The sequence below is a fragment of the Gavia stellata genome, chromosome 2 (assembly GCF_030936135.1).
Source record: "Gavia stellata isolate bGavSte3 chromosome 2, bGavSte3.hap2, whole genome shotgun sequence".
Lineage (NCBI taxonomy): Eukaryota > Metazoa > Chordata > Aves > Gaviiformes > Gaviidae > Gavia > Gavia stellata.
The window spans coordinates 2,325,057-2,350,384 of record NC_082595.1 but is presented as its reverse complement, the minus strand read 5'-3'; the positions used below and the strand labels follow the sequence as shown (position 1 = coordinate 2,350,384).

General features: G+C 44.8%; 1 protein-coding gene across 1 annotated transcript; it reads left to right on the top strand.

Annotated features, from left to right (window-relative positions):
- The first annotated feature begins 5,664 nt into the window (after positions 1-5,664).
- On the top strand, positions 5,665-24,659 carry ACBD3 (acyl-CoA binding domain containing 3). The gene is made up of 8 exons (XM_059832655.1): positions 5,665-5,926; positions 13,712-13,853; positions 14,907-15,047; positions 15,802-15,960; positions 17,987-18,161; positions 21,518-21,710; positions 22,778-23,062; positions 23,951-24,659. The coding sequence occupies exons 1-8, from the start codon at positions 5,665-5,667 to the stop codon at positions 24,160-24,162; spliced, it is 1,569 nt and encodes a 522-aa protein (XP_059688638.1). The 3' UTR covers positions 24,163-24,659.
- Positions 24,660-25,328: the final 669 nt, after the last annotated feature.

Here is a 25,328-nt window from a genome sequence, read left to right as displayed (position 1 = left end):
GATGTTTGCTGTCTGTCAAAATCGGAGTATTTAGCAAAGATGGACTTTAGCACACGTGTATTTCCTCAGAAGTCACTCTAGCACTCTGTCAATAAACCTGATTTCAGCAGCGTTTGCTGACACGGCTAAAAAGGTCTTGCCAGACCCTACACCTGATTAACTGTCATTCTGTACCTCGTGTAATAATTCAGAGAAGTCAGTGTGAATGTCACCATAAATTACTACACAAATGCAAGGCAGCAGCGCAGTGAACAGTGTTAGCTTCAAAGCAGAGCCAACTATTCTCCACCCCGCTGTAGAGAGGTCCCAGAAGGGACTGCAAGTCGTTTCCAAAATTGCAACTGTACTGCCGTCTTTCAGAGTTGTCCAACAGGACGTGAAGCACACAGTACTGTTTGCTCTTGGGTGCCAGGCGAGATTAGACCACGCTTTAAAGACGGCCTCTTGAAGGAAAAAGAAAATGGAATTGCGGTTATTTTCAGGCATCGACCCAAACTGCATATAGGTTTCTAGTCAGAAATTGCATACAGGTTTCTACTTGGAAAATCACCTTTTTTTTTTTTCCTCTCTCTGTTTTTTGAGCTTTCATTAGTTCTTAGAAAAACTGAAACTATTCAATCCAGAGGAGATTGTGGTGGAGGTCTTGCAGAAGTGGATTCAAAGTGCTCTCTTGCTTAACTGAAAAGCACAAACATAAAATCTTGAGTTGGCTTATTTTTCTCCACAGACATACAACATTTGCATAAACAAGTAGTAATGAAAAAGGACAGATTTAAATGACTTACTTAAGAGAATTTTCTCTCAATGAATCCTGTGGTGCCATTATACACTTTGCTGTCCCAGATCTGCCAATCCCAGTATGTCCAAACCCAATTTACTGCGCAGGCACAAATGGCTGGAGCGTGATCCTTGAGATTAATGTGTCCTGAACATCTAAAGAGTTACTGAGAAGATCCGCTGCCTGTACTGTCACGTACAGTAGGGTCACTCTGGGCTCCTAAACTTCAGGAAAACAATAAGCAGCCACAAAAAAGCAGCTTGGTGGTAGATGAGGTTGAGTGGCACCAAAATGGGCAACACTGGCAGATTCACTGTAGCTCCTGGGACAAAGATATTTTCCAACAGGCTTCCAAAAAAAAAGAAAAAAATCAATCTCTACAAAATTACTGTGATCAAGAGAACTATAAGGGAAAAACAAAAATATTTACATATACTCTTTAGTCTAGATTATATCAGCCAGAGCAATGTAGAGACATAAGCACGAATCAAATTTGTTTTCCTTTGTGTTGCTAGCAGAGTTGGGAGTCCACTACACTCTAACAGTGCCTCCATGGGCAGTTTTACAGTGTAAGATCAGCTCCTAACCAAACAGCTTGTAGCCGTCCTTTAAGGAAAGGCAGACAGAGAAAAAGCCTGTAATTTGAAGTAAAAGAACTTGAACACTTTCTTCCTTCTGCTCCTGGTCTGTTCCAGCCAGTACAACTCTCATGAATGCAAAATAAAGACAGTAAAAAGAGGAAAAGAATTGTCACGTTCTGGAAGAAGATAAATCCTGTTACTACTCACAAATGCAATTCAATTGCCAAACCCCGAGGAATTTAATTCTTCCATTAACCTGGTCACCCTCCCAAAGTTACACATAGCCTTTCCTTCCAGGCAGTCCACTCTCCTCTCTCCCAGCTACAGCAGCTCTGGGCTGGTACGATAACACTAGGGCTGGGAGTGATGTTCACACGTGGTTTATTTAACGCAGCCATTCCTAAGAAGCTGATAACAATATTTTCATAGTGAATGATTTGCATTTCCGAGCCCATAGCACAATGCCAGTCCCAGCTGCTGGGCGGTGTTCATTTGAGATAATCAAATATTTAGCAGCCGTTGCTCTAGCAAATACCGTGTTCGGCCACATCTTACAAAGCTGGGCTCCTTTCTCTGTTAGCCACCACCGCACAAGTGGAACTCCTCCAAAGGACAGCCCCTGCCGTGGGAAGCACACGGGTTTCACCCATGGGTGCCTGGGAGGAAGGGCTGATGGTCTGGTACCTGCGAACACCAGGAAGAGTAGAAGAGCTGTTTGTTTAAGTGAGACAAGTGCTCTGTGAATGTTTTAATGGTTCACTGTATAATTGCAATGAGTAGGTTGGTATTTTTCACTGTTAAACATTCACCAGCTTGAATGAAATAATTGATTTAGTCTATATAAAGTTTCTAGGTCTACATTTCTTAGCGGAGGGCGCTGTTGCTGGACTAGACTGCCTCTCTGGGACTTGTATTTCTTCTGTGTTTCTTTTCCCATGCAGAACCAGCTGTTACAAGAAACAAATGAATAATTTACTGGCAGAATTTAGCATTTTCGTCTTATCTGTGAATTAAGCTAAGGGTTTTCTCAAATACATAAACTATTGGGAACTCTTTGTCATAATCCTTTGGGAAACACTTCTTCATTTACGGGATTCATGAGCAATTCACTGAAGGTGTCAGAAGTCATGCTGGCTGTGTGCCAGGGAACAGCCAGGGCCGGCTGCTCCCCGAGGGCTGGGGAGCCAAGGGGGCTGCAAGTGCGAGCCAGCGGGTCCGGGCGCAGGTGAAGATCTGGGGGCCCGTGGCCATACCTTAGGCAGGGCCAAAGGACAAGAGCCTCAGCTGAAGCAGCTCCCGAGGGCCAGGGCTCGGTCTGGTGGTGGCCACCCCGCTGCGCTGCCCGGGAGTGCTCCCCACGGCCACGAGTGGGCCCTGAGCCCCGGCAGCCAGACCTCCAGCAGCGGGGAGGATGCGCTCAGGGTCCCATGGCTGCCTGGACATGTAGCTCCAGGTAAATCTCTATTTTATACCAAATGAGCCAGGATTTCACTCTGTAACTCAAATAACCATCTCTGCAAATTCAAAATTTTCTTCTGGAAAAATATTTCGTCATTAGTTATTATCCCAGACCAGGACTTCCTGACTCCTCACAAAATTTGAACCTCCATTTTTTTTCTAATACATCATCTCACAGCTATTCCCCTTCTTATACCTAATCATGCACTCAGCTTGTCCACCGGTTGCACGTCACAGTATTTACTGACACTGCAGTGCAACGGCAGGTTTCCTTATTCATAGATAAGACTTGGAAGCAGCATGAAACAGAGGAGAGTCGATGTAACGTGTCTGTTCCGTGCTCACCAGACAGCTGTGCTACGGGGAGGGCAGGTGCGGAGCCACTAAGACCAGCGCTGCGCTGCCCGGCAGCTCTCCGAACAGAGGCAAACCGGGCTGCAGCGCTGTGCCTTGGCCATGCCTCGCTCGGACGCAGCGCTACCAGAGACGTCTTGCTTCGACTCTCCAGCTGGGACCTCTCCAAGAGACTACGCTGCACTCCGTGGAGAAACCTGCTCTGCTGGCGCCAGCTCGCATGCCTGTTGCTGGCACGAGAAGAGAGGAATAGTCTCACGTTTGCTAAATGTACCAAACATTTGCTATGGGAGAGAGCCTGTCAGGAGACACATCCGTTTTCTGTAATTATTCCCAAAATCAGCTTGTCAAGCTTGTGGAGCACCTTAGATTTAGCTTGGCCTCCAAACACAGACAAACTAAGGGCTGCCTGGTTTTGGGCCAGTCTCCTACCATGAAGCAGAAATACCTCTGGTTTTGCTAGTCTATAAAATGAAGTAAATATTTCCTTCCATTTGGGTGAAACATATCAAATCCAGTAGGGATCAGTCAGAACTTCAGTTTCTTTTACTCTAAGGATGCGTTTTAGGAGAAAGAATTCAGAGTTTCTTGAAGCAGAAACTTTAAGATTAATCTCACTACAGATGAAACTGTAGAATTGATGCCATAAGAAGATATTTAAAAATCACAAACTCCACAAGCCAAGCAGGAAATGTGTCAGATCAAAACTTTGAAAGCAGACGTTTTAATACAAGTGATTTTATAAATGAGCTAACAAATCTTAAAGTGAAGCTGGGTCTGCTGCTGAAGTGACAGACTTGTAAAGCAGGGTACAGGCTTGTATGAGGAGAGAAAATCATCTGTTCTGCTGTTAGTCTGGTCCATGAGATAGCACCAAATAGTCAGTATGGAGAACTGTGTCCTCTGGAGAGCTCCAACTGTCAAAAGAGGACGGTACACCCTTGTTTTGTAGTGTTTTGCAGGAAAAAGCAAACAATACAGTGTTATGTTTGATCCTCAATCAAAAAAATAAACAAAACCAAATAGCCAGTGAAGAAGCTACAAAGCATTCCAATTGGTTGTAAAATTTCTTTTTGAAGCTTAGATGAATCATCATCTGCATCAAATTCTGCCCCATTTGTGGTAAACAGTGCCCTGTGTGACATTCACTCCCTCAAGAAATACTAACTGAAAATGAAGTACTTTAATTTAAAGCTTTACATTTCTTCTCCCTTTCAGCCAAAGGCTTCAGAGCACATCGTAAGTGTGACCTAATAAAATCTCTTCAGCATTCCTGAGAGATCAGCAGATGGATCTAAAACTACCTTGAACTACCTAGTGACCGGTGTGACCGACTTCAGGGGACAACCCCAGAAACGGGTGGCTTCAGCAAAGTGCTGGGGACAGGGGGGACTCCCACACGCACCCCCGACTTTCAGGAGGTTGCAGAGCTGTGCGGTTCTCTTCCTTTGCATCGGCTTCATGAAACACCAGGCACAGACACCCCGCTTTCCCGGCACGCCGTCTGCGTCTCGGTTGGAGTGCGAAACGCGACCAACAGCACTTCACGCTTGCGCTGGGAATAAACCTCCTTAGCCCTGCGCGGGAGCGACTCTCTCCCCTCGCGTAGCACATGGTAACGGTATTATTGTGAACGGTGTTTCACGGTCACAAGGGAGTGAGCTAATTGCAGAGACAGCTCTTGGAGAAGTAATTGCCTCGTACCCTTTTTTTCTTTCCCTGGCTCATTTCTTTCCTTTCTTGCCTTTCCCATGCGAGGCCTGAAGCACGTTTCCTGAGAGCGGAGTACGAGGGCTCAGTGGCAGACCCCACGCTACTTTCCAGCTGGAGCAAAAGGCTTTCAACCTGTGACATAAAGCTGTTGAAAAACCGTTATTCCCTTCCATAAAGCAACCAAAAAGCGCACAGAGGTCAGCGGCAGCTCCCCCAGACCCGCGCCCTGCGGTTCGAGGCCGAGGCAGCCCCCCCGCCCGCCCGCGGGAAGGGGCCGACTTTACTTTCAGCCCCATCCCCGCGGGGCAGGGCCAGGCTGCCACAGGCGGGTGTAACCCGTGTCCCGGGGGCCGAGTCCAAGGCCCCGGGAAGGCGGCAAAGCGGGAAGAGCGGCCTGCGAGGCCCGTCACGGGCTCCAGCGGCCACCGCCGTGAGGCGAGCGGGCCCCGGCGGGCACAGCCTCCCGCTCCCCGCCGCCCGGCTGGGTCAGGGCGCCCCCTCCTCCTGGCCGCCGGGGACGGGGCCACCCGCGGGGCCACCGCCGGCCTGGGGCGGGCGCCAGGTCACCGTGACACCGGCGGACGGCGGCTGCGGAGGGAGCGGGGCCGCGGGGGGCGGCCGTTGGCGACGGGCGTGGGCGGGGCCGTGGGCGGGGCCGTGGGCGGGGCGGAGCAGTTGGGTGGGGCCGGAAGTTCCGGGTCGGAGGGAACAGGAAGTCGGGACGTGGCCGCCGCAGCGGAGCAGGAGGCGGAGGGCGGGCGGTGGAGGAGGAGGAGGAGGATGGCGGCGGTGCTGAGCTCGGACCGGCTCGAGGTCTCGGTGGACGGGCTGACGCTGAGCCCCAACGCTGAGGTGCCGCACTGTGAAGCGCGGCCAGGGCAGGGGGAGCCCGCGGCGGGGTGGAGCCGAGCGGGCCCCGGCTCCTCGGGCCAGGCGGAGGGCGGCGGTGAGGCGACGGAGGACGCGACGGCGCTGAGCCCGGAGCGGCGCTGGGGCTTCGCGCTGGAGGAGCTGTACGGCCTGGCGCTGCGCTTCTTCAAAGGTGAGGCCGTCCGGCGACGTGGCCCGCACCCCCCCCGCCGGGACCGGGGCAGCGAGGCGGGAGCCGCCGCGTTCCGGGAAGCCCCGGGCGGCAGCATCGCCCGCCTCCCCGCCGGGCCCCGGGGCGCAGGCGGAGCCCCGGATCCCCCGAGAGCTGCGGGGGGGGGGGGGCAGCGCCGGAGCGGGGCAGGCGGCAGCGCCGGCACCGCCCGCGGCCCCCGGGGGTCGGTGTGCCGGGCCGGTGGCGAGCCGAGGCGAGCATCGTGTCACGGCGGTCGGTGGCGGCTTGGGGGGGTGCGCTTTTCCCGATGCGTGAGGTGAGGCGGGGCGGGGGAGCGGGAGAAGAGCCGGGAGGCTGCCCCGGGCTGCGGGGTGTCTGTCTGTTCCGCGGGGCCGGGAAGGCATATCCGAGGGTTGGCACCACCCGACCTAAAAACGGAGGGAAAAAAAATAAATCCTTGCTTGTGGCATGCGAAGCAAATCCTTGGAAACGTAGGCGAAGAGCGTGCTCTTCGCGTGTTGTCGAGTCTGCTGACAGCCTGGGTGCTGGCGTGAGATGGGCCGTCTCCACAGGATGCTAACTTCAAGTCTGGCTTTGCCGCTTCGTATGCCATCGTGCCTCCAGCTTGGCAGCTGTGCCAAGGAGCCACGAAATACCCGGGGTGTACGCCTGGAGAGTCTGCCTTGGGATCCACTGTAGCCAGGTTTGCTTCTGCCGGAAGCCGGAGGTACCTTGCCACACACGCCTTCCTCAAGAGGAGGAAATCAACTGCGTGCTTTTGGCGGAAAAGCCGCATTCGCTGTAGCATTTCATTGTGCCGCAGCGTTTGAGCACCTCGCAGCGATGTGGTGCTTTGCTGGCTTTCAGGCGGCTCTTGTTTGACGTGGGGCACACACCAGGGAGTCTAGCAACCTGCCTGTGCTAGGGAAGATACAACTCTGTACTTGGAAAAGTCAGTCTTGTAGCGGTCAGTTGTTAGATGACTCCCCAGAAAAGCTGCCTCTTCTGAGAGCAAGAGTACTGGCAGGTGGAAACTGTGCTAGAAGGACAAAGGTGTCTGTTTTCTTCACTTTGGCTGACCTGCACCCTGATAGTTGTTAGGAGCATGTAAGGCTCTAAGCATTTTTCTTGAGCCCTGGTTCTTTGACCCTGTTCTGATACCCTTCCAAAAAGCAATTTTTTTGTTAGCATGCCAACATACAGAGATATTTTTTTTTTATCTGTAAGAACTATAAGGGATCCATGAGGATCTTGAATTCTTTTTTCTTTTATTTTTTTTCTGTAACCTGGTATAACCCCGCTGCAACCAGGTATCAGGTTGTGGAAGCATTGTAACTGCTGTCTCTCTGTTCTGTGAAACAAGCTGCTTGAAGAGTTCTGGTTTGGTTTAATGAGCGTTTGTTCTTAAAACATGATGCAGAAAGATATGTCTTTGCAGTAGCAAATTCCTTGTGTCAGTCAACTGTGGTCTTATTTTGTCTTGGGTTTAATATTTTACTGGAACCTGTATTTACAGTGTAAAAATTACACACTGTGAATGAGCTTATCTACATTATTGCTAGCCTATGTCTATTATATCTCATGTTTTAATGACACTTATGTTCTACCTTTATCTCCTGCTGGTTGGTGAAAAGTCAGTGGAGTGTTACTTGTGTCTAGGTTCCAGTTTCTTGTGTAGTGTTGTCTCAACAGTGGGTTTGTTGTTGCCTTCCTTCTAATAAAAGCTTAATTTCAACTGCTGCTCTTTTTTTAACTTTCTGCAATTTCTTGTAACGCATGGTTTTGCTCATAAGAGGAAAATTTTCCACACTGTATGGAGTTGTCAGACTTTCCAAATGAAGACCTTGTTCCTCTATCCTTATGGCTGGAATAAGTCACACGAGTCATTGCCCGTATTTTCATCTGTAGTTTTTTGCTGAAAGTGACATAACAGAGGATTTCTATTTATAGATGTGATGGTGAGTTACAGGAGCTTGTAATACTTGGATTACTGATTCTGCCTGCTTGTTCTATATCTGCATGGCTCTGAAAATAATTGGTCTTGTTTCCAAATTATTTTCATGCATCCACTGTCAAAACAACTGTGGCACTGGGCACGCTTGTTTAGCAGCCTTGTAGATGCTAAGGAACAAATACGAATTCCTCACTTACTTGAAGAAGCAACATACGAGGGATCTGAAGGTTGACCCATGTTAATAGGTCAATGCAGAGATCTTGTTTCTGATCATTCTTCTAAAAACCACTGATTCAGAGATGGGGGTATCTTTGAAAAACTGTCGTTCTTAAAGCTAGTTGATATCCATGCCTCAGTGTATGATATTACCTACTCACACAGCTACCATGGAACAAACAAGGGAGCCAGGGCAGTGCACGTTTGGGAGGAGGATGGTATCTGGATTAACTGTGGTTATTGGGATGGAAGGAGCTCGGGCTGGGATACTAAAGGAGTCCCTGGGTGAGGTCAAAGGGTAAGCAGCAATCGCTAATTAAGCAGCTTCCGTTCTGCTTCAGTGTGCAGACCGAGTTGTCTGGTTGTAACTCATGATGTGTTTTCTTCTTAAAAAAAGTTGAATCTGATCAAAATAGTTCGGATTTGCTTATTACAACGGCTGCTAACACTTGTCTGTGGTGGCATATTGCACGTAACAGAATTGCTCGAAGACAAGACAGGATGGCAGTGCCTGTAAACGATGTGAAAAACAAACAGAAACTAGGCTAGGATATTAAAGAGACTCAAAAGCTACTTTATTCTGTCTCTGATAAAGACAGAAGCAGATCTAAAATGCCTGACCCTGAGTCACTTCAACTGTCAGGCCTTAGGCTGTGCAGGAGATGCGCACTAGCTTTTTTTAGCATTCATAATGGCTTGTGAAGAAAGCTTTTCAGAATAATAGAGGCATAGAAAATAGGTGGTTAATAGTGTTCCAGTCCATTTTTCTGTGAGAAACAAGAGCCTTCCTTACAATACACGCTCTTTCCCTTACTGCTCTGTCAAGCTTAGTTCAGGTCGACCAGCATTGTGGCTGCCGTTAAGAAGCTGCTCTGCTGTGCTGGACCCAGTGTACAGGGGAGAACGCAGTCACGGTACTGAAATGGGTATGTTTCTTTGTCTCTTGGACTATCTGTAATTGTGTGCCCTGGGGCAGCTGGCAGAGTAGAAGTGTCTCTGACAGCTTATTTGGCTGGTTGAGCTGGTACAAGCTATGCCAGCGAAGGGAACTTGTTTCAGGTGTCAGTTGTGTCCTGCAGTAGGAGGGGATGGCTTGCATAGTTCTGCCAGCAAATCTTTTCCAATATCAGCCTGGTTTTATGGTTTTCCACATCCTGTCATTGAAATACCATTGTACCCAACCTTCAATATATGACAGTCCCTGAAGTGTTTGTGCACTGTCTAAAGTGATGTGCAGTGCAGCGCATCTGAGTAGACAGTATACAAACCATATAATTTTGGTATCTAAAAGCTCTCCTGGTATGTTAAATACTTTAATTTTGTTTGACTGCTCCAAGTTATTTCCTCTTATCCTAAGAAGAATGCATCTTCAACCTCAGTAATACATCGTTCTAAATTAATTGTTTGACCCATCTTTTTTTTTGAGGGCTAATTTGATGGCATGATTGTAATTCGTAAGTGAAGTAGGCTCTTGTTTTCAATAATATGAAAACTCCTCTAACGTATTTACGTTTGATGTGAAGTTGAGCTTTGATCACATTTAATTGGAAGGGCCGGTTGGTAACTCTTCTGTTGATGAAGAACATCTTCAGCAAAGGAGAATTACGAGTGTAAGAGTGTGTATTGGGATGTGCAACCAGCAATTCAGTTCTCCTGCTTCTCAGTTTTGGTCTTGCTCATTAAAACTTTGCAAATGAATAGCATTACCATACGTGACTTCTGCTTTTAAAACTACGAGGTGAAAAATAACAGTTCACAAACTGTTTTCTAGCTTCTTCTACATGACTTGACTCAATGGTGTCCCACAGGAATTAAGCATTAGAGTGAGTGCCGTCGGTGAAGTTGGAGTGGAAGCTGCAGCGTGTTGTGCCATATTTTTTACAGGAAAAAAATAATCTTAAGTTACATGGCAGTAACAGTATCTTGCATGATGCAGTCCCTTCTTAAGCATATTTCTTAAACTCCCTTGAGTCTGAATTGGTGGTTTTATACCAATTCATATCAATGGTACAGTAATACGTAGTGGCATAAGCCTTCGTTATCTGCTTTCATTACTAGTTACAGCTTCGTCTTTCTGTTGCGTTTGCATGCCAACGCAAGTGGTGGTCTTCAAACATACAGTTAATTACCTGTAGTGCAAGGAGGGTCGTTGGTGTTTTAACTACTGTTTTTCTGGAGTACTCAACTGAGTTGCCCTCAATGGATCTCAGTTTTGCAGGCTTCCAAACAAGGTAGCCACTGTCAAGGAGAGCAGGAGTATGAAGAGCTGATACTAGGTGCGCAGGGATTTCCCTTTCAGGGGTGACAACGCGGTAACAGCGTGTTGTGGTTTCATGGCACACGTCAATGAGGCCTGAGCTTGCCGTAAGCGGGAGCCAGTCTTTCTCAGTGTTCTGGGTGAACTGCTTCATGTCATTAGTGAAGTACGTGTGTGTATGTATATGGGCCCTTACTGCAGAATGCCTAAAGCATCGTAGGTCTGTAGCCTGCCTTGTTCGTGTAGCCATCCCCTTCATCACTACTTGAGTTTGTTCTGTTAGTGGCCGCTGCTTAAGCATAGACTTTAGTTGACTTAAAATTGCCATTTCAGGTGAGTGATGGTTTGAAGTACTGTCAGGAAAGAAGTCTCCTAATCTTCTGTAAGGAAGCTGAGCCTTTCTCTGGCCCTGTTGGGTCAGGCATACTAGTGGCATAGGGAGGGTTGTATAGTTGCTGTACTACTGCTGTGCGCATCCTTTGGATTTCTCAGTGTGTTCCCTAGAGCTCTTTGATGTTCTTCAGCTTCCTGACAGCTGTATTAGATATGTGGGTAATACCTACTTAAATGGTACGTTCACGGATGCTTGAATAAATTTGGCACTTCTGCTTGTCCGGACTCAGCAATGCTCTTTTTTGGCATATTTGACTCTGCAGATGGCTTCAGGTCCTCTGGTTCAGTTTAACAGCAACAGTTCCAAATCTTTGGGATAATTATACAGTGTGTTTCGTGCTGAAGTAGTCAACTGAAAAATAGCTAGTATACAGCTTCGCTCTTCTGACTGGCTCCAAATACTTTGCTGAGAGCTTGCTTTTAATCTGCATTATCTACAAGTCACTGAATGCCCGTCTCATATATTTTTCTTCTCTGTCTATTTTCCCCTCTTATTTAGCCTGTTTGTATTCTTCAGAAATGCAGATTTTGGCTTCTCTCGATAGTTAGGTCTGACTGTTTTGTGAAAATGCAGGTGTGCTGTGTATAGCATGGGAAACAATGCTTTTTTCCCTTTAACCCTCTTCAGAAGTGAGTTCAAATACTGATGATGTTAGCTGGCTTAGGTAACAGTCTAGTACAGCAAACAGCTACGGTTTTTGGCAGCCAATCTGTAGGTATACAGGTTTTGCAAAGTAAACTATGCCATAGGGACCCCCTCGAAAAGTGTACGTCACGCAGAAGACTGGCAAAACTTCAGTGTAGTACCCTGATCAACTGACTTGCTTTTAAGCACGCTGCCTCGGGATGTTAAGTGTGTTTTCAAAGTTCGTGCTGTTTATTGAGCCTAATAGAAGTGGTTCCTACCTAGTAAGCAAATTCTGAGTTAAATGTGAAGTGTGAAGAATTGAGGAGAAGCCAAAGGACTCTATGGGTGGCCTGAGAGCAGGAGAGCTGAGACCCAGGGAGAGAACTTACCAGGACGTGGTGATTTGCATCTCTTAAGGATCACAGTCTTGTTGGGATGGGAAGGGACTGCTGGGGATTGTTAAGTTCAGCCCTCTCTGTTCAAAGCAGGCTTCTCAGGACTGTGTCCGTTTGGGTTTTGAATGTCTCCAAGGACGGAGACTTCAAAACCTCTCTGGGCAACCTGTTACAGTGCTTGATCACTCTCACAGAAGAAGAAAAAAAAGCCACTTCTTGTGCTTAAGTGGAATTTCTTTTATTTCAATTTGTCTGCTGCCTCTTATCCCTTCACTGGATACCGCTGGGTATACTCTGGCTCAGTCTTTACATTCCCCCTGCTTTTCCAACCCACCGGGTATTTTTGGAAATAGATATTTTTGTGGACGAAGGCTTCTGGTTTTTGTAGGTGGAAGAGATATTTGCTTTAAGGTTGTGTGACACTGGGAGAGGAGCAAATACGTGAGATTCTGGAGGAGTGAAGTGGACCTCTAGGAACGGATAATAAGTGATTAAGTGTTTACCTTCCTAATTCTTTGATTCTGGCTTCAAAGTTAACGGCATGTGTGTAATGGTTCCTTGTGATGCTTCAACAGAGTAAGTCCAGTAACATGCAGAACTTACTCTATCAAAAATAGAGCTTCTTGCTGTGACCTGCAAACATTTTCCCTCTGGGGTTGTCTCTAATTCTCATTTTTCAGAAATACTTGCTCTGAGTTTCTCAATAAGCCATAGTGGAGGTATTTTCCCTCCTCTTTTATACAGAGATTTGCTTCTTTTCCTTTTAATAACTGTTTACAAGCATCAGCCGAGCAATTTTACAATATGTAAATGTCAGCCCTAAAATTTGGGTGTGAATTGGACTGTATGGTTTGGGGCTGTAAACAACTTGCTCCAAAGTGACCTTTACTGTAAAAGGAGAGCTGGAAACAAGTGGCAGCTCTGCCTGGGGTTCCTGACTGCATGGAGAGCAGTTAATACTGCAGTCATGTGAAATGTCCATTGTTTACATCCGATAATGGCTTCCTCATTTCAGCCCTTCCAAAAGGAGGTGATACATGTTTATTTGTTTTCCTGTTCAAGGAGAAAGGTCTCCTCTTAATGAGCAGTGTAATTACATATAGCAATGCCTGTTTCTTTGATTTGTTTTGACAGTTTAAATGTGCTGGGGTAAATCCTAGCTGACTAATTCACATACCATTTTAAATCAATGCAAGTCTCTTAGCAGTAAATGCGTGGTGGGGTCTAAGCATGACCGCTTCAGAAGGCGCTGGTGTGGAGCCATTCGAATTCTGATCATGTTCATGCTTATCTTGCCTGCATCTTACGGCCAGAGCTTTCTGTACGTGTTGGTGCTGATGGAGTCACCTCTAAGACTTTTCATTGCGTGGGGTTATTCCAGCTGCCTTGGCAAAGTGCAGCAATCAGGTTGCCTCAAGGAAAACTTTCCCTTAATTCTAATTTTTCCTCTCTGCAGTCTTCCTTGCCTTAAACCTTGCTTGTTCTGCTTTCCTCGATATGAAGAGTATGAAAGGAGAGCAATCTATGGAGTTAACATCACATCTTTCTTTGTGGAAAATCCTTCCTATCCACACTACAATAGATTTGGCAGACGCATTTGAATTCAAGTTAAGGTTTTTAAATATTTCAGAGATATAGATCCATATGGTATGATGTTCAACTAATGAACATAAATATTTATGTGATAACTTACAAGCTAAGATTCACTCTAGATGGTATGATGAAAACCACTTCACAATTAATTTTCAGCAGCTGAAGTAGATGTGTTTCTTCTGGACAGGTCTATATTTCAATAGAACTGACTTAATTTTGTCTAACCTTTTGTGACTTATCTTACTCCTTTTTTGAGGAGGGAATCATGGTAGTGGTTATACAAAACGCTCTTCGCTGTCCTGCGTGTAATCAGTTAATCACAACCGTGAAATTTTCTTTTTTCCTACAGAAAAAGATGGCAAAGCCTTTCATCCAACATACGAAGAAAAACTCAAACTTGTGGCGCTGCACAAGCAGGTTCTGCTGGGACCTTACAACCCTGACACTTGCCCTGAAGTTGGATTCTTTGATGTGCTGGGGAATGACAGAAGGTAAAAGAGCTGGTGCTGTTGTTGATCTTAACTCTGCTTTTCCTGTCTGAAGAAAACATCATCCAATTTCTGCAATAAGAAGACAAGTATGTGGGTTGTGTCAGTGTGTGTGTATAGTAATGGACAGTGAGAGTGGCCTTTTCAAATACATCTTAGAAATCTGAGTCAGAGTTCAGTAGAGGAGCTAACAGAAGATTATTGGATTTTTCAAACGCATTAGGAGAAGCTGCTGTGCCAACAGCCCAGTTTCTCGTAGCAGTTTAAGACTTGGTTAGCTGTGCATTAATGTGCCGGCCAATGTTTCATCATAACTCTGCACCAGGGTTACAGCAGGCCAAGCCTTTTGCCAATGGTAGCAGTGTTCACCATAGCTTTTCTTAATATCAGAGAACTTCTGAAATCAGATACCTGATACGTTCAAACTCTGAGTAAATTTTGATGAGATCCGGGCAGTTTCAGGCCTGTCTCTGGTATTGCATGCAGTTCAGGCTGCACGTCTAATGTTGCTGTTGCTAGTGTGAAGGCAATGTGCAACAGAGCACTGGCTTCTCGGAGCTGGATACAGTGCACTGCTTTTGCCCACATGGATGTAGCCTTCTTGAGGAAGAACCAGGCTGTTGCATTCAACTAACTCAAACACTATAATCGATGGTTGTCAGTACATTTGTTCATCTGGGAAAACGTATGCATTTTTTCCACAAACTAGAGTGGAAGAGAGGTAAATAATATATAAGGTTCATTTGTATCTGGGAAGTTTTTGGACATAGTTCAGAATTCGAAGTAGGTTCGGTGGTATATATGATATTTCATATAAGCACTCAGTTATGTCTGTTTGAAAGGGTTGTTATGGTGCAGGCAGAAGAGAGCACTGAAACCTACAGGTTTAAGGTCTGTCTTTGAATGGGAGAAAGTTGTTGGTTCTCTGAAACTGCATATGTTAAAGTTTTGTCCCTGGTCTCCTAACATATTTTTTCTTTGCTGGGTTCTCGGAGTTCACAACTGACTTGAAGAGAGTTGAGTCTTTCGTTTTTTCAGCTGATTTCTCTCTCTCAGGAAGGAATGGGCTGCCCTTGGAAACATGTCAAAGCAAAAAGCTATGACAGAATTCGTTAAGCTCCTGAATAGGTGCTGCCACTTGTTTTCAACATATGTCACTTCCCACAAGATAGAGAAAGAAGAACAAGAAAAGAAAAGGTAATGATTGAGTCCTTTGGAGTATATTAAGTGTATAACTCTGGACCTATGGACAGTGTCACAGCTAGCTTAGGTTGACGTCTTTTTGAGAAGAGAAATGCTTGAAGGTTAGGTGGCTGTGGTGCCATTTGATCTCTTTAAGCCTTTTTGCTTTTCCAGTAATGAATGATTGTTTCTGAGGTGAAGACACCTAGAATATACGGTGTTTTTTAAATTTTGCTGATACTGTTATCTGTTTAAGAAATACACGCTTCACAACATCTGTCCTGATATGTCTGCGGACTAAATGTATACAGAATGTGAAATTGTCAGGCGCTTTAAACTCCTCTTCTAGTATGGGTTAGCAACTTGACAAAGGCTGTCCTCTACTGTCGTTTACATATCATGTGATTATTAAACTATAGTATCCATGTAATTATTGAACATATGTTAAAGCTTGGAAGATGTGTTTAAGGTTTCCAGACAATTTTTTTCTACTGCTCTCTGCTAAGGATAGTGTAGCAATAGTTAGAATGAATATCAAATTATAATATAGAATTTACACTTCTCATACTCCACAGTGCAGTAAAACTGAACAGTAGCATGTTTTCTTCTTGTGTCCAATAAGGCAATTCTCCAGTCAAATTTAAGTGGTGGAGATGATACCAAACAAAAAGTCTTATTGGGCAGGCAAGAGGCAGGTTACAGCATGTTGAAAATAACTCATCCTAGGATTATAGGAATGCTGAAATAGCTTATTGAGTGGATGTTGCAGAAGAGAAGAGGAAGAACGAAGGCGGCGTGAAGAGGAGGAGCGTGAGCGCTTACAGAAAGAAGAAGAAAAACGCAGGCGAGAAGAAGAAGAAAGACTGAGAAGAGAAGAAGAAGAGAGGAGGAGAATAGAGGAGGAACGACTTCGGATGGAACAACAGAAGTGAGTAGCCGAAACAAACAACACTTCAAAGAAAATAACTGCCTTGTACTTGAGACAATTGTAGCTATCTGTTTAAATAGCTGTGCTAGAATTGAATACCTGAAGTTCAGAGCACTCAAATCTGGCAGTGACATTTGCATCCTTAGTTGAGGGACACAGTTTGTGGAGAGTAATTATCCTAGCGTGTTACTGTTTGCAGCCTTCTCAGATGAAAGTGCCAGAGAAGCTTTGTTTGAAGAGAAGCTCTGTTTTGGGATTTGTGGGTTCAGGGGCTGCACCTCATGAAAACTTGTGGCTCTTCTTATTAAATGATTAATGCTGCGCTCAACTGAGCAGCATGAAGTGTCCAACTGGAAGTGTTGTTTGAACTGTGACCTGAAGTTTTTTATCCTTTCAGAGAAGGCAGAGCCTTGAAAAAGGATAACTGCAGTTCACTGGGGTTTTTTGAATGCATGGCTGAGATTTTCTAACTTGGTAGTCTAATACTACCTCCTTACAGGTGCTCCCTTTCTAGGAAATCTGAAGTGTTTGCAGATCTCACTTGTACACTGACAATCACTGGATCTAGGCACCTTTCTAAAAGGAGTTCAAAATTCACATTCAAATGCACTTAACCTCTGTAGCCTGCATTAAATTATTTACTTAAAATATATAGCTCTAGTTATATTTCATTGTTCCCATCACATCCAGATGCTGACAGCATGGATCTAGCTTTGCACACCTAATATTTAAGAGAATAGTAGGTCACCAAAGCTGTTCCACCTCTGTCAGCAACTGTTTTCTATGACAAAAATGTCTTTGCAGGGGGTGTCTCTGAAGTAGATCCTGCATTTGCTATGTAGTGGTTCTGAGAAGGGAACAAATAATTAATCCACAAGTCTTACTGTTTGTTTAAGATGGTGAGAGCCAGAGAAATGTAAAATACACATAAATGAACAGAGAATACAATTAAAGTTGCACGGCGCTAAGCATGGTATGCCTTGAAGCTAAGAGATTTTTTTACATGAATAGCTCTTGTGTATTAAGTGGTTGTAGGAGGTTATGGAGCTAAAGAGTTTAGACAGAAAAGGAATGCGGGTACATACATATAGGCCCAGTGTATCTAAACTGGTCATAGTTCGCTGAAGAGCAGTAAATCTTGCCCTTTAGGATACAAACCAATCTAATACCGGAGCTTTTAGAGAATGATTTTTGGAGAAGGAAGGAGGGTGGGATGGAAAGAATTACTCCTGCATTTGCGTGATACTACTTTCTTCCTCTGAAGCATCGATAGCTGGTCACTGATGGATGCAATGTGAGACAAAACAAACCCTGGATCTAGCTAGTAATTTTACTATGTAGTTTGTTAGCCCTTTGGAGAGAGGACAACTGAGCCTGTGCATAAGTAACCTATGTGTTCCTCCTGAAGTTTCAGCAGTTGAGTTTATTGGAGCCACAGATGCCCTATTTGGCAGCATTTTTTTCATTTTCCCGAATTAGGCCAGTCAGTCACGTTTTTTCATATGTTTGCATACTGTCCTGGGAAATTAAGATAGTAATGCGGTGTGTTCTTCTCGGATTTATGAGAAAACATTGCCGTGCTGTACCACAGCAGGTCTGTTCTTATCAGCGTTTGTAGAAGGGCTGCTAGAGAAGGATGGTTTCTGCATGTTTTCTGAAGGAACCAAATGTGGGGTTTTTTCCCCTTGCTTGTTTGAGAAATCTAGTCATGCGTTTTTCTAGCACTACCTCTTTATCAGACTACAGATTGAGAATTACGCAAGAGCTCTTGGTTTTTTTAACACTTGGTGTTTTCAAACATTGGGTAGAAATTGTTGCTCCCTTCTTCATATTCTCAGCATATTTTTAGGCAAAATTCACATTTACATTACCTGTGGGCTCTGCTCCATTATGTAGATTTGTTTTAATTGTTTTTTGCAGGAATTGAATTAACTGTCTTGGAGGCCACTTAAATCACTTAAGTACAGGGATTTCCCCAATACCCTCAGCTGCTTGTAATCTTCCTACTCTCCTCCCACCAATCTAGGCAACAGATAATGGCAGCACTGAACTCCCAGACTGCCATTCAGTTCCAGCAGTATGCAGCGCAGCAGTATCCGGGCAACTATGAACAGCAGCAGATCCTAATTCGGCAGCTCCAGGAACAGCATTATCAACAATACATGCAGCAGTTGTATCAAGTCCAGCTTGCACAGCAACAGGTATGGCCGACCAGCTGAGAAACTTAGATTTTGTGTCCCAGGCTGTCTCTGGGAGATGTTAACTTGTCTGCCATTATCTCCTTGAAAAGATAATTGCTACAAGGAGAGATAGTGTCCTAGTGACTAATGCTGCTTCAGGTTCAAACACCAAAGCCCCTCTTTATTTAATGTTTTTGAGTAGTTTTCTGAGGCAGCTGTTAGTTAAGAAAATTGTAAGCAGCCTTTACTATAATTACTTGGTTCGATATTCTTCTTGGAGACCAAATGTGAAGCGCTCTGCTGCAGCATCTATTGTGGGTGTAATTTAATGGTGGTACATACCAGTACATCGAGCACGAACAAACCTATTCGAGTGACTCTCCGTGTAGGTATCGCACCTGAAGATCTGTGCAGAGCAGCAGGCTTTGGTCAGCCATGTGTTTCCAGCTGAACATGCATGCAGCACTCTCACATCACTACAGGGTTTGAGATTGCTCCTCCTTGTCAACTTGAGCACTACTGACTTCTCTCTCCTTTTGCATCTATTGTCTGACATCAGTATCTAAGTTGCTTGCCTGTGATAGATTGCTCGTGATTTGGGCAGGAGGACATTACTACTTGGCAAGGGTTTTGTGCCTGGGCTTGAAGGGCTACTTCTCTGTTTAGGGGAATTCTTGCATCTCTGGCAAATGTGCTGTATTCACACCTCAAGCTATTTTAAAGTTCAAGGATGTCCATCTGTAACTGTCTTAAACAGATGTAAGCCAGACTTCAGACGCTAGTATGTCTGACCTCTCTGAGCAGGACCTGAATCCTAAATGGCCTATAACTGCCAGCCTGAGGTCTATTGTTCTTGAGCTTAAGACTTAAAATTCACTAACTAATTCCTGTTAAGTCATTTGTATTTTGATGAGCCTGATGCCCTCAGCAAAGAACTGTCCAAGGAAGGAAGCTGTGTGGCCCACGTGAACTTCATGAAGTTCAAAAAGGCCAAATGCAAGGTCCTGCACCTGGTTCGGGGCAGTCCGCAATTTCAGTACAGACTGGGGGATGAAGGGATTGAGAGCAGCCCTGCGGAGATGGACTTGGGGATACTGGTGGATGAAAAACTGTGTGTGAGCTGGCAATGGGCTCTTGCAGCCCAGAAAGCCAACCCTATCCTAGGCTGCATCAAAAGAAGTGTGGCCAGAAGGTTGAGGGAAGGAGGTGATTCTCCCCCTCTACTCAGCTCTCTCAGACCCCTTCTGGAGTCCTGTATCCAGCTCTGGGGTACAGGAAAGACATGGACCTGTTAGAGCGAGTCCAGAGGAGGCCCCAGAAGTGGTCAGCGGGCTGGAACACCTCTCTGGGGAAAGGCTGAGAGAGTTGGGGTTGTTCAGCCTTGGAGAAGAGAAGGCTCTGGGGAGACCTTATCGCAGCCTTTCAATGCTTAAAGGGGACTTACAAGAAAGATGGAGAAAGACCTTTTTACCAGGGCCTGTAGTGGCAGGACAAGGGGCAATGGTTTTAATCTGAGAGACTGTAGGTTTAGACTGGACATAAGGAAGAAAATTTTTTTACCATGAGAGTGGTCAGACACTGGAACAGGTTGCCCAGAGGAGTTGTGGATGCCCCATCATTGGAAGTGTTTGAGGTCAGGCTGGATGGAGCTTTGAGCGGCCTGACCTAGTGGAAAGATGTCCCTGCCCGTGGCAGGTGGGTTGGACTAGGTGGTCTTTAAAGGTCCCTTGCAAGCCAAACCATGATTTGGTGGAGTTGAAGTGGTATAGGAAAGTCAGAGGCCTCCTGCCCTGTTATAGTTACTCTTGGAGCTTCATGATGCCTTGGTACCAATGCTTTGGTGTCATAGTGGTAAGCAAAATCTATAGCCTCGTCGGTTTTGTCCTCGATGCCTTCTGTAATTGATACTACTCCCTTGAGACGGAGGTGTCAGAGATGCTGCTGCCAATTTTCTTCCATGCTATCAGCACTGCTCCTTTCAATCATGGCTGTCTGCTTTCTACGTACAGAAGACCAATGCCCTCCAAGACCCGGGCAAAACAGCCTTTTCTTTATGGAGGCATACAAAATAGTACGTCTGCCAGGCAATGAAGCTTTATCTTTCAAAACTCTACTTGGACAACTCTTATAGAGGAAAGGATGAAAAAGAAGCATGTAGCAGAGTTAAAATTATCTAATTCTACTTTGGACTTCCCTGAAGACTCAGGTAGCCTGCGGTAACACTTCTGAGGAATGCTTTCCTTTCGGATGTCTGTAACTCAGCCACCTTGGGATCTATTAGTGCAGTTAAAAAGTGCTGTTCTGTCATGGCTGCTTACAGGTCAGCTTGTGATACAATTAATTTTGGAAAGGCTGTATGCAGTAGTTTTCTAGAAAAGTTCTTACCACTTTATGTTGTCTCGGTGCATAGAACTGCTGTAGTAGAAAGTGGATCTGGGCAGCATCTGTATAGTTGCTCAAATTTGAAATCTAACTAATGTTTGACTATATTGTCTTCATACTCCTTCAGGATACCTATATTCCATTCGTTCATCAAAATCATGTGCTTATTAGGTTATTCTTTAAAGAATGGTACTGTTGATTACACCTTTTCCCTGTCCCAACAAAAAAGCGCATGTAATCTCTCTGTACTGATAACTGTGGGCAAGAGAATAAGCCTTGAAGCTAAAGGGGTAATGCATCCTGCTTAAATCCAAAAGGATGGTTGTTCCCTTGTGTAATCCTTTGCACAGGGACAGCATGATAAATTCTGTCTAAAGAGTTTCAATGTACATAAGTCATGTTCTAAAAGCAGCACCTCTGAGCTTCGGTAACTCTTCTCCCAGACCACTCGCAGTCCTTGTGGCTCTTATGCTTCCTGCTTTCATACTAAATAACTGTCTTTGGGCATTGTGGATTTGATAGAGGACCCTGTTGAGCAAGTTAACTCACAAATTAGTAAGTACTTACTAGACCTTAAATACTTCCAGCTCTTTTTAGACCTGGATGAGCTCAGGCTAGAACCCTTTCAGCCCACTGGTAAAAAACAGCGAACAAGTAATCGCTTTCAATTTTGAAAGACATGTTATAGGAATTACTGAAATGCAGAACTTGATAAACTCTCGCACTTAACTACTGTGTGTGCCCTGATTAACTTGAAAGTTGAATCTTTTTTGTTCAGGTTGTATCCACCAGCCTAGAACACAGTGACTTCATTTCCCCTGAAACTAAGTACATGTAGTTCTTGCTGCTTAATGTGTGCTGCTCCTGGTCTATTGCATCAAGCCTCCTTGTGGGGTGTAGCAGGAGGTTTCTTCTTTAAAGTGTCCTTATACCTTCTGCTGGAAGAGGGACACATCTTGGGAGGCTTTGCTTTTACTTAATTTCTGTCATTTTAGGCAGCCTTACAAAAACAGCAGGAGGTGGTTGTGGCAGTGACAGGGACACCTTTGACTCCTGCATCGAAGGTGAACGCGCCTGCTCCAGGGGACACCCCATCTGTTAATGGGCAGGCCAGCGCACATGCAGACAGTCCTGAAAAAGAGCTGGATCCAGAGGCTTTGGAGGAAGCACTGGAGAATGGACCAAAAGGTAGGACTAGCTAGATTCCTTAATTAAAAAAAAAATAGTGAAAGCCTTTCTTAGGATTCAGATGTCTTAAGTATGGTTACTATGGCTTTTTGCTTGGCTTCATGGGGCTATGCAAGAGCTAGGTTTGATTCCTGGGTCCAGTTTCTCTCAAGGGAGAACAGTATTGCACAGTATTGCAAAACTCAGCTTTGGGGGAGGAGGGAAAAAGGAAGTAGCAAAAGCATTTTGGGCAAAGTGCATGCGATCCAGAACCTCCTTTCACTCTTGACTTGAAGGAAAGGAGCATAAAAGTTCTAGCAGAAAGCTGTTCTTTGCAGAAATATGTTCAGTCTTATTTGAACTCAGGTCAGAACTGAGTGATTTAGCCTTGCAGATTAAAATAAAGCCAAATCCTTCTTATTCTTTCTGAATGCTGCCCAACCTGTGGCTTAACCCTGTCCTATGTGCAGTCCGGACTGCTGTCCCCTCACATTTCCCACCTTCCTCAGATAGCTTCTGGGAAGCTGTGGAAGTGCAGCAGGAAAAGTAGCCTCCCAGCAGCGCTCTCATCGCTGGTATTTCTGGGTGTTACCTCTATACTTTCATCCGTAATGGGTAGTCCTCAAAAGAGTTGCTTGGATCCCAGTATGGAACCAACGCTAGCACAGATGCTGTCTGTATAATGAGGTGTTCTGTTATTTTAGTTGGTAGTTGACAATTTCTAGACAAATCCACAACCTCTGGTTCTGTCACATTAAAGATCCTTTCTGTGCAATGTAACCCCATCAGCTGTAGCAGTACATCTGTCTTCTGAGTCTTTTCTGCGTAAGTACTTGTTGATTTAAATGTGGCGCATGGGTGAACTGGTAGGATTTAAGTGTACAGTGTTATATCTAAACTTGCACTGCATTTCATGCAAGTTTCAACTGTGAAAAGATGTTTCTTCAGTTAAAAAAAAAAAAAAAATTACTTGGAGGCAACTCTGATGCTTGTGGTCCTCAAGTGCCCCTAAGGCACGTTTAAGTATGCAGCATAAATTAAATGACTGAAACAAAGCTTAACTGGAGTATTTCCTCCTCTCTCTCCAGATTCTGTTCCAGTGATAGCTGCCCCATCGATGTGGACGCGACCCCAGATAAAAGACTTCAAGGAGAAAATCCGGCAGGATGCAGACTCTGTGATCACAGTGGGCCGAGGAGAAGTGGTTACAGTTAGAGTACCAACGCATGAAGAGGGGTCTTACCTCTTTTGGGAATTTGCTACAGACAATTATGACATTGGTTTTGGGGTGTATTTTGAATGGACAGACTCCCCTAATACTGCAGTCAGTGTGCATGTCAGCGAATCCAGTGATGATGAGGATGAAGAAGAAGGTAAGTATGCTTATTTATATAAACTGCCAGTCCTGCAGAGCTTGCCGTGGGGGAAAACCCAACTGATTGTCTTGTGTAATCTCCTAGTTCCCCCAGCTTCCATCTAGCTGGAATCTTGTCTTCAATTTTGAATAGGAAGTGCAATTCTGAAAGTAACTTCATCACCTCATTTGGTCACAGATAGATTAAAGCAGCAGAGGGTGAGGAAATCCTTTTCCTAAGTTTTACTTACTCCTTAGTGTGCCCTCTTGTCCAATTCAGCTATTCAGTAAGCTAAATTGAAACCTGTGCTATAAAAGAGCATAGTGGATCTGCACACTGAAAACCTTAAAAATCCTGCCGTGCTGTTCGTGAACTTTTTCTAGGGAGGAAGTTTCCTTGAGGCTTCACCAAAACAGCTTAAAAGAGCGATTCCTGATAGTGGCCAGGACACAGGTCACAGCCTTTACCTACAGGGAAGTCTAGCATACCCTCAGGAAAAAAGATGTTTTGAAATGAGCATGTGATTTGCTCAGAAGGAATTGCTCTGACATAGGAAGCAGTGGCCTTATGGATATTATTACGAAGTAATCAGTAGTAGTAAGTATGTCAGATCAGTAGCAGTTAATGTGGGGTGATGTCTTAATGAAAACTAGAGCTTGGCATCTCTACTAACTGACCCAGCTGTGCTGGGGAGATGCGTGTGGCAAACTGTAAAATTCATGATGAAGTGAGCATGCTTACCGTTCCTCCTGCTTTTGAATGCTTTAGCCACAGCCTCGGTATGAAACCCTTCGACCCATCTGATATCTAAACTACCAAAGAGTGCCTTATCCACTACAGATCAGTGTGACTTTCTCTTGTAAAGCATCCACCCGTGTTAACTGACACTTCTATTTTTCCTTGCAGAAAATACTAGCAATGAAGAAAAAGCCAAAAAGAATGCCAACAAGCCTCAGCTAGATGAAATAGTGCCTGTGTACAGACGAGACTGTCATGAAGAAGTGTATGCTGGCAGCCACCAGTACCCAGGGAGAGGAGTTTATCTTCTTAAATTTGACAACTCCTACTCTCTATGGAGGTCAAAAACAGTTTACTACAGAGTTTATTATACTAGATAAAGGTGTGGCTGTGTCTGAGGCTGGGCTGTGCAGAAGATGTCATTTTATTTGGAATTTTCTTCAAGCATAATGGATCCTTTTGAGTCTGTGTTTTATCCTGTCTGTATCTGTATGGTTTATGTGAACTTTAACATGTAGACACTGGGATCTTCCTGCTCCATGACACTAATGCATATTGCATTGGGCTTAACACAGGATCTCCCTAGCCCTTTTGGGTATTGGAGTTAACCAATGGAAGTCATTGGCTCCAGTGCTAAGGTCACATCAGTTGCATTTGTTAAAGCCTCATGAAAAAGGGGGAGGGAGTTGCTGGCTCACTGGCTGGGTGATCTGATGTTTCCAGGTCTGGATGCTTTGAATAACTTGTTAACGGTTAATTTAAAGGTCCCATCAATAACTGGTAGGTTTGGATGCAGTTCGCTGTGTAGCAAGTTTCTCTTTAACTGTAACTGAATGTCAGATTTTTACACCATTAAAACTTGAAACTTTTAAGTTGATGCAGTTTAGAAACAAGTTGTCTCGCTTCTGTCCTCATCAAAGAAGAAAGATTCAGTTCCTTAAATCAGTGTAGTGGCTAAGACAAGGATGAACAGCGTCTTGGAAGTACAGCAAATAACCTCTTCTGAAGATGTAAGCAGAATGACAATTAAAAGTATATGTGACAAGAAGAACCTTAATCTCTCTGCCCCACTGCTAACCCTAGAATAAAAAAAGTCTTTTTTTGAGACAATTGACTTTGAACCAGGGCACAAACTATTTCTAAGTTTGGTGGGTTTTTAATGGGGTAGACTTCAAAAAAAATACGTATCTACAAACCTGAAACCAGTTTTCTGCACAATGTTCTGGTTTGTCTGTTTTTGTAAAACCTGGATAAGCACGTTGTGCATCTGCAGAGCAGTAAGTCACTTTGAAGTATAGAAGTTAATGTTGCGCTAATTACGGAAATCACTGCCAGTCCATTTTAGTCTGAACTGGTGATATTTGGGTGCAAACTTTCTGCTTTAATCTGTAACTGTCTGCAGAAAGGCGGAGTGCGTGTACAGATACTTAATAATGTAGCTTTAATCTCAATTTCATATGGTTTGGTTGGGGCATTTCATATTTTGTGTATTGGAAAAATGTAGGTGGCTACTTGACTTGAGGCTGCGGTAAGAATCCGCTTTCCT

Bases quoted from the DNA above. Each gene is read 5' to 3' on its own strand.
- ACBD3 (XM_059832655.1), top strand. From the start codon at position 5,665: ATGGCGGCGGTGCTGAGCTCGGACCGGCTCGAGGTCTCGGTGGACGGG. The intron at 5,927-13,711 runs GTGAGGCCGTCC...TTTTTCCTACAG, and splicing joins GGCGCTGCGCTTCTTCAAAG to AAAAAGATGGCAAAGCCTTT. The intron at 15,048-15,801 runs GTAATGATTGAG...TGGATGTTGCAG, and splicing joins GAAGAACAAGAAAAGAAAAG to AAGAGAAGAGGAAGAACGAA.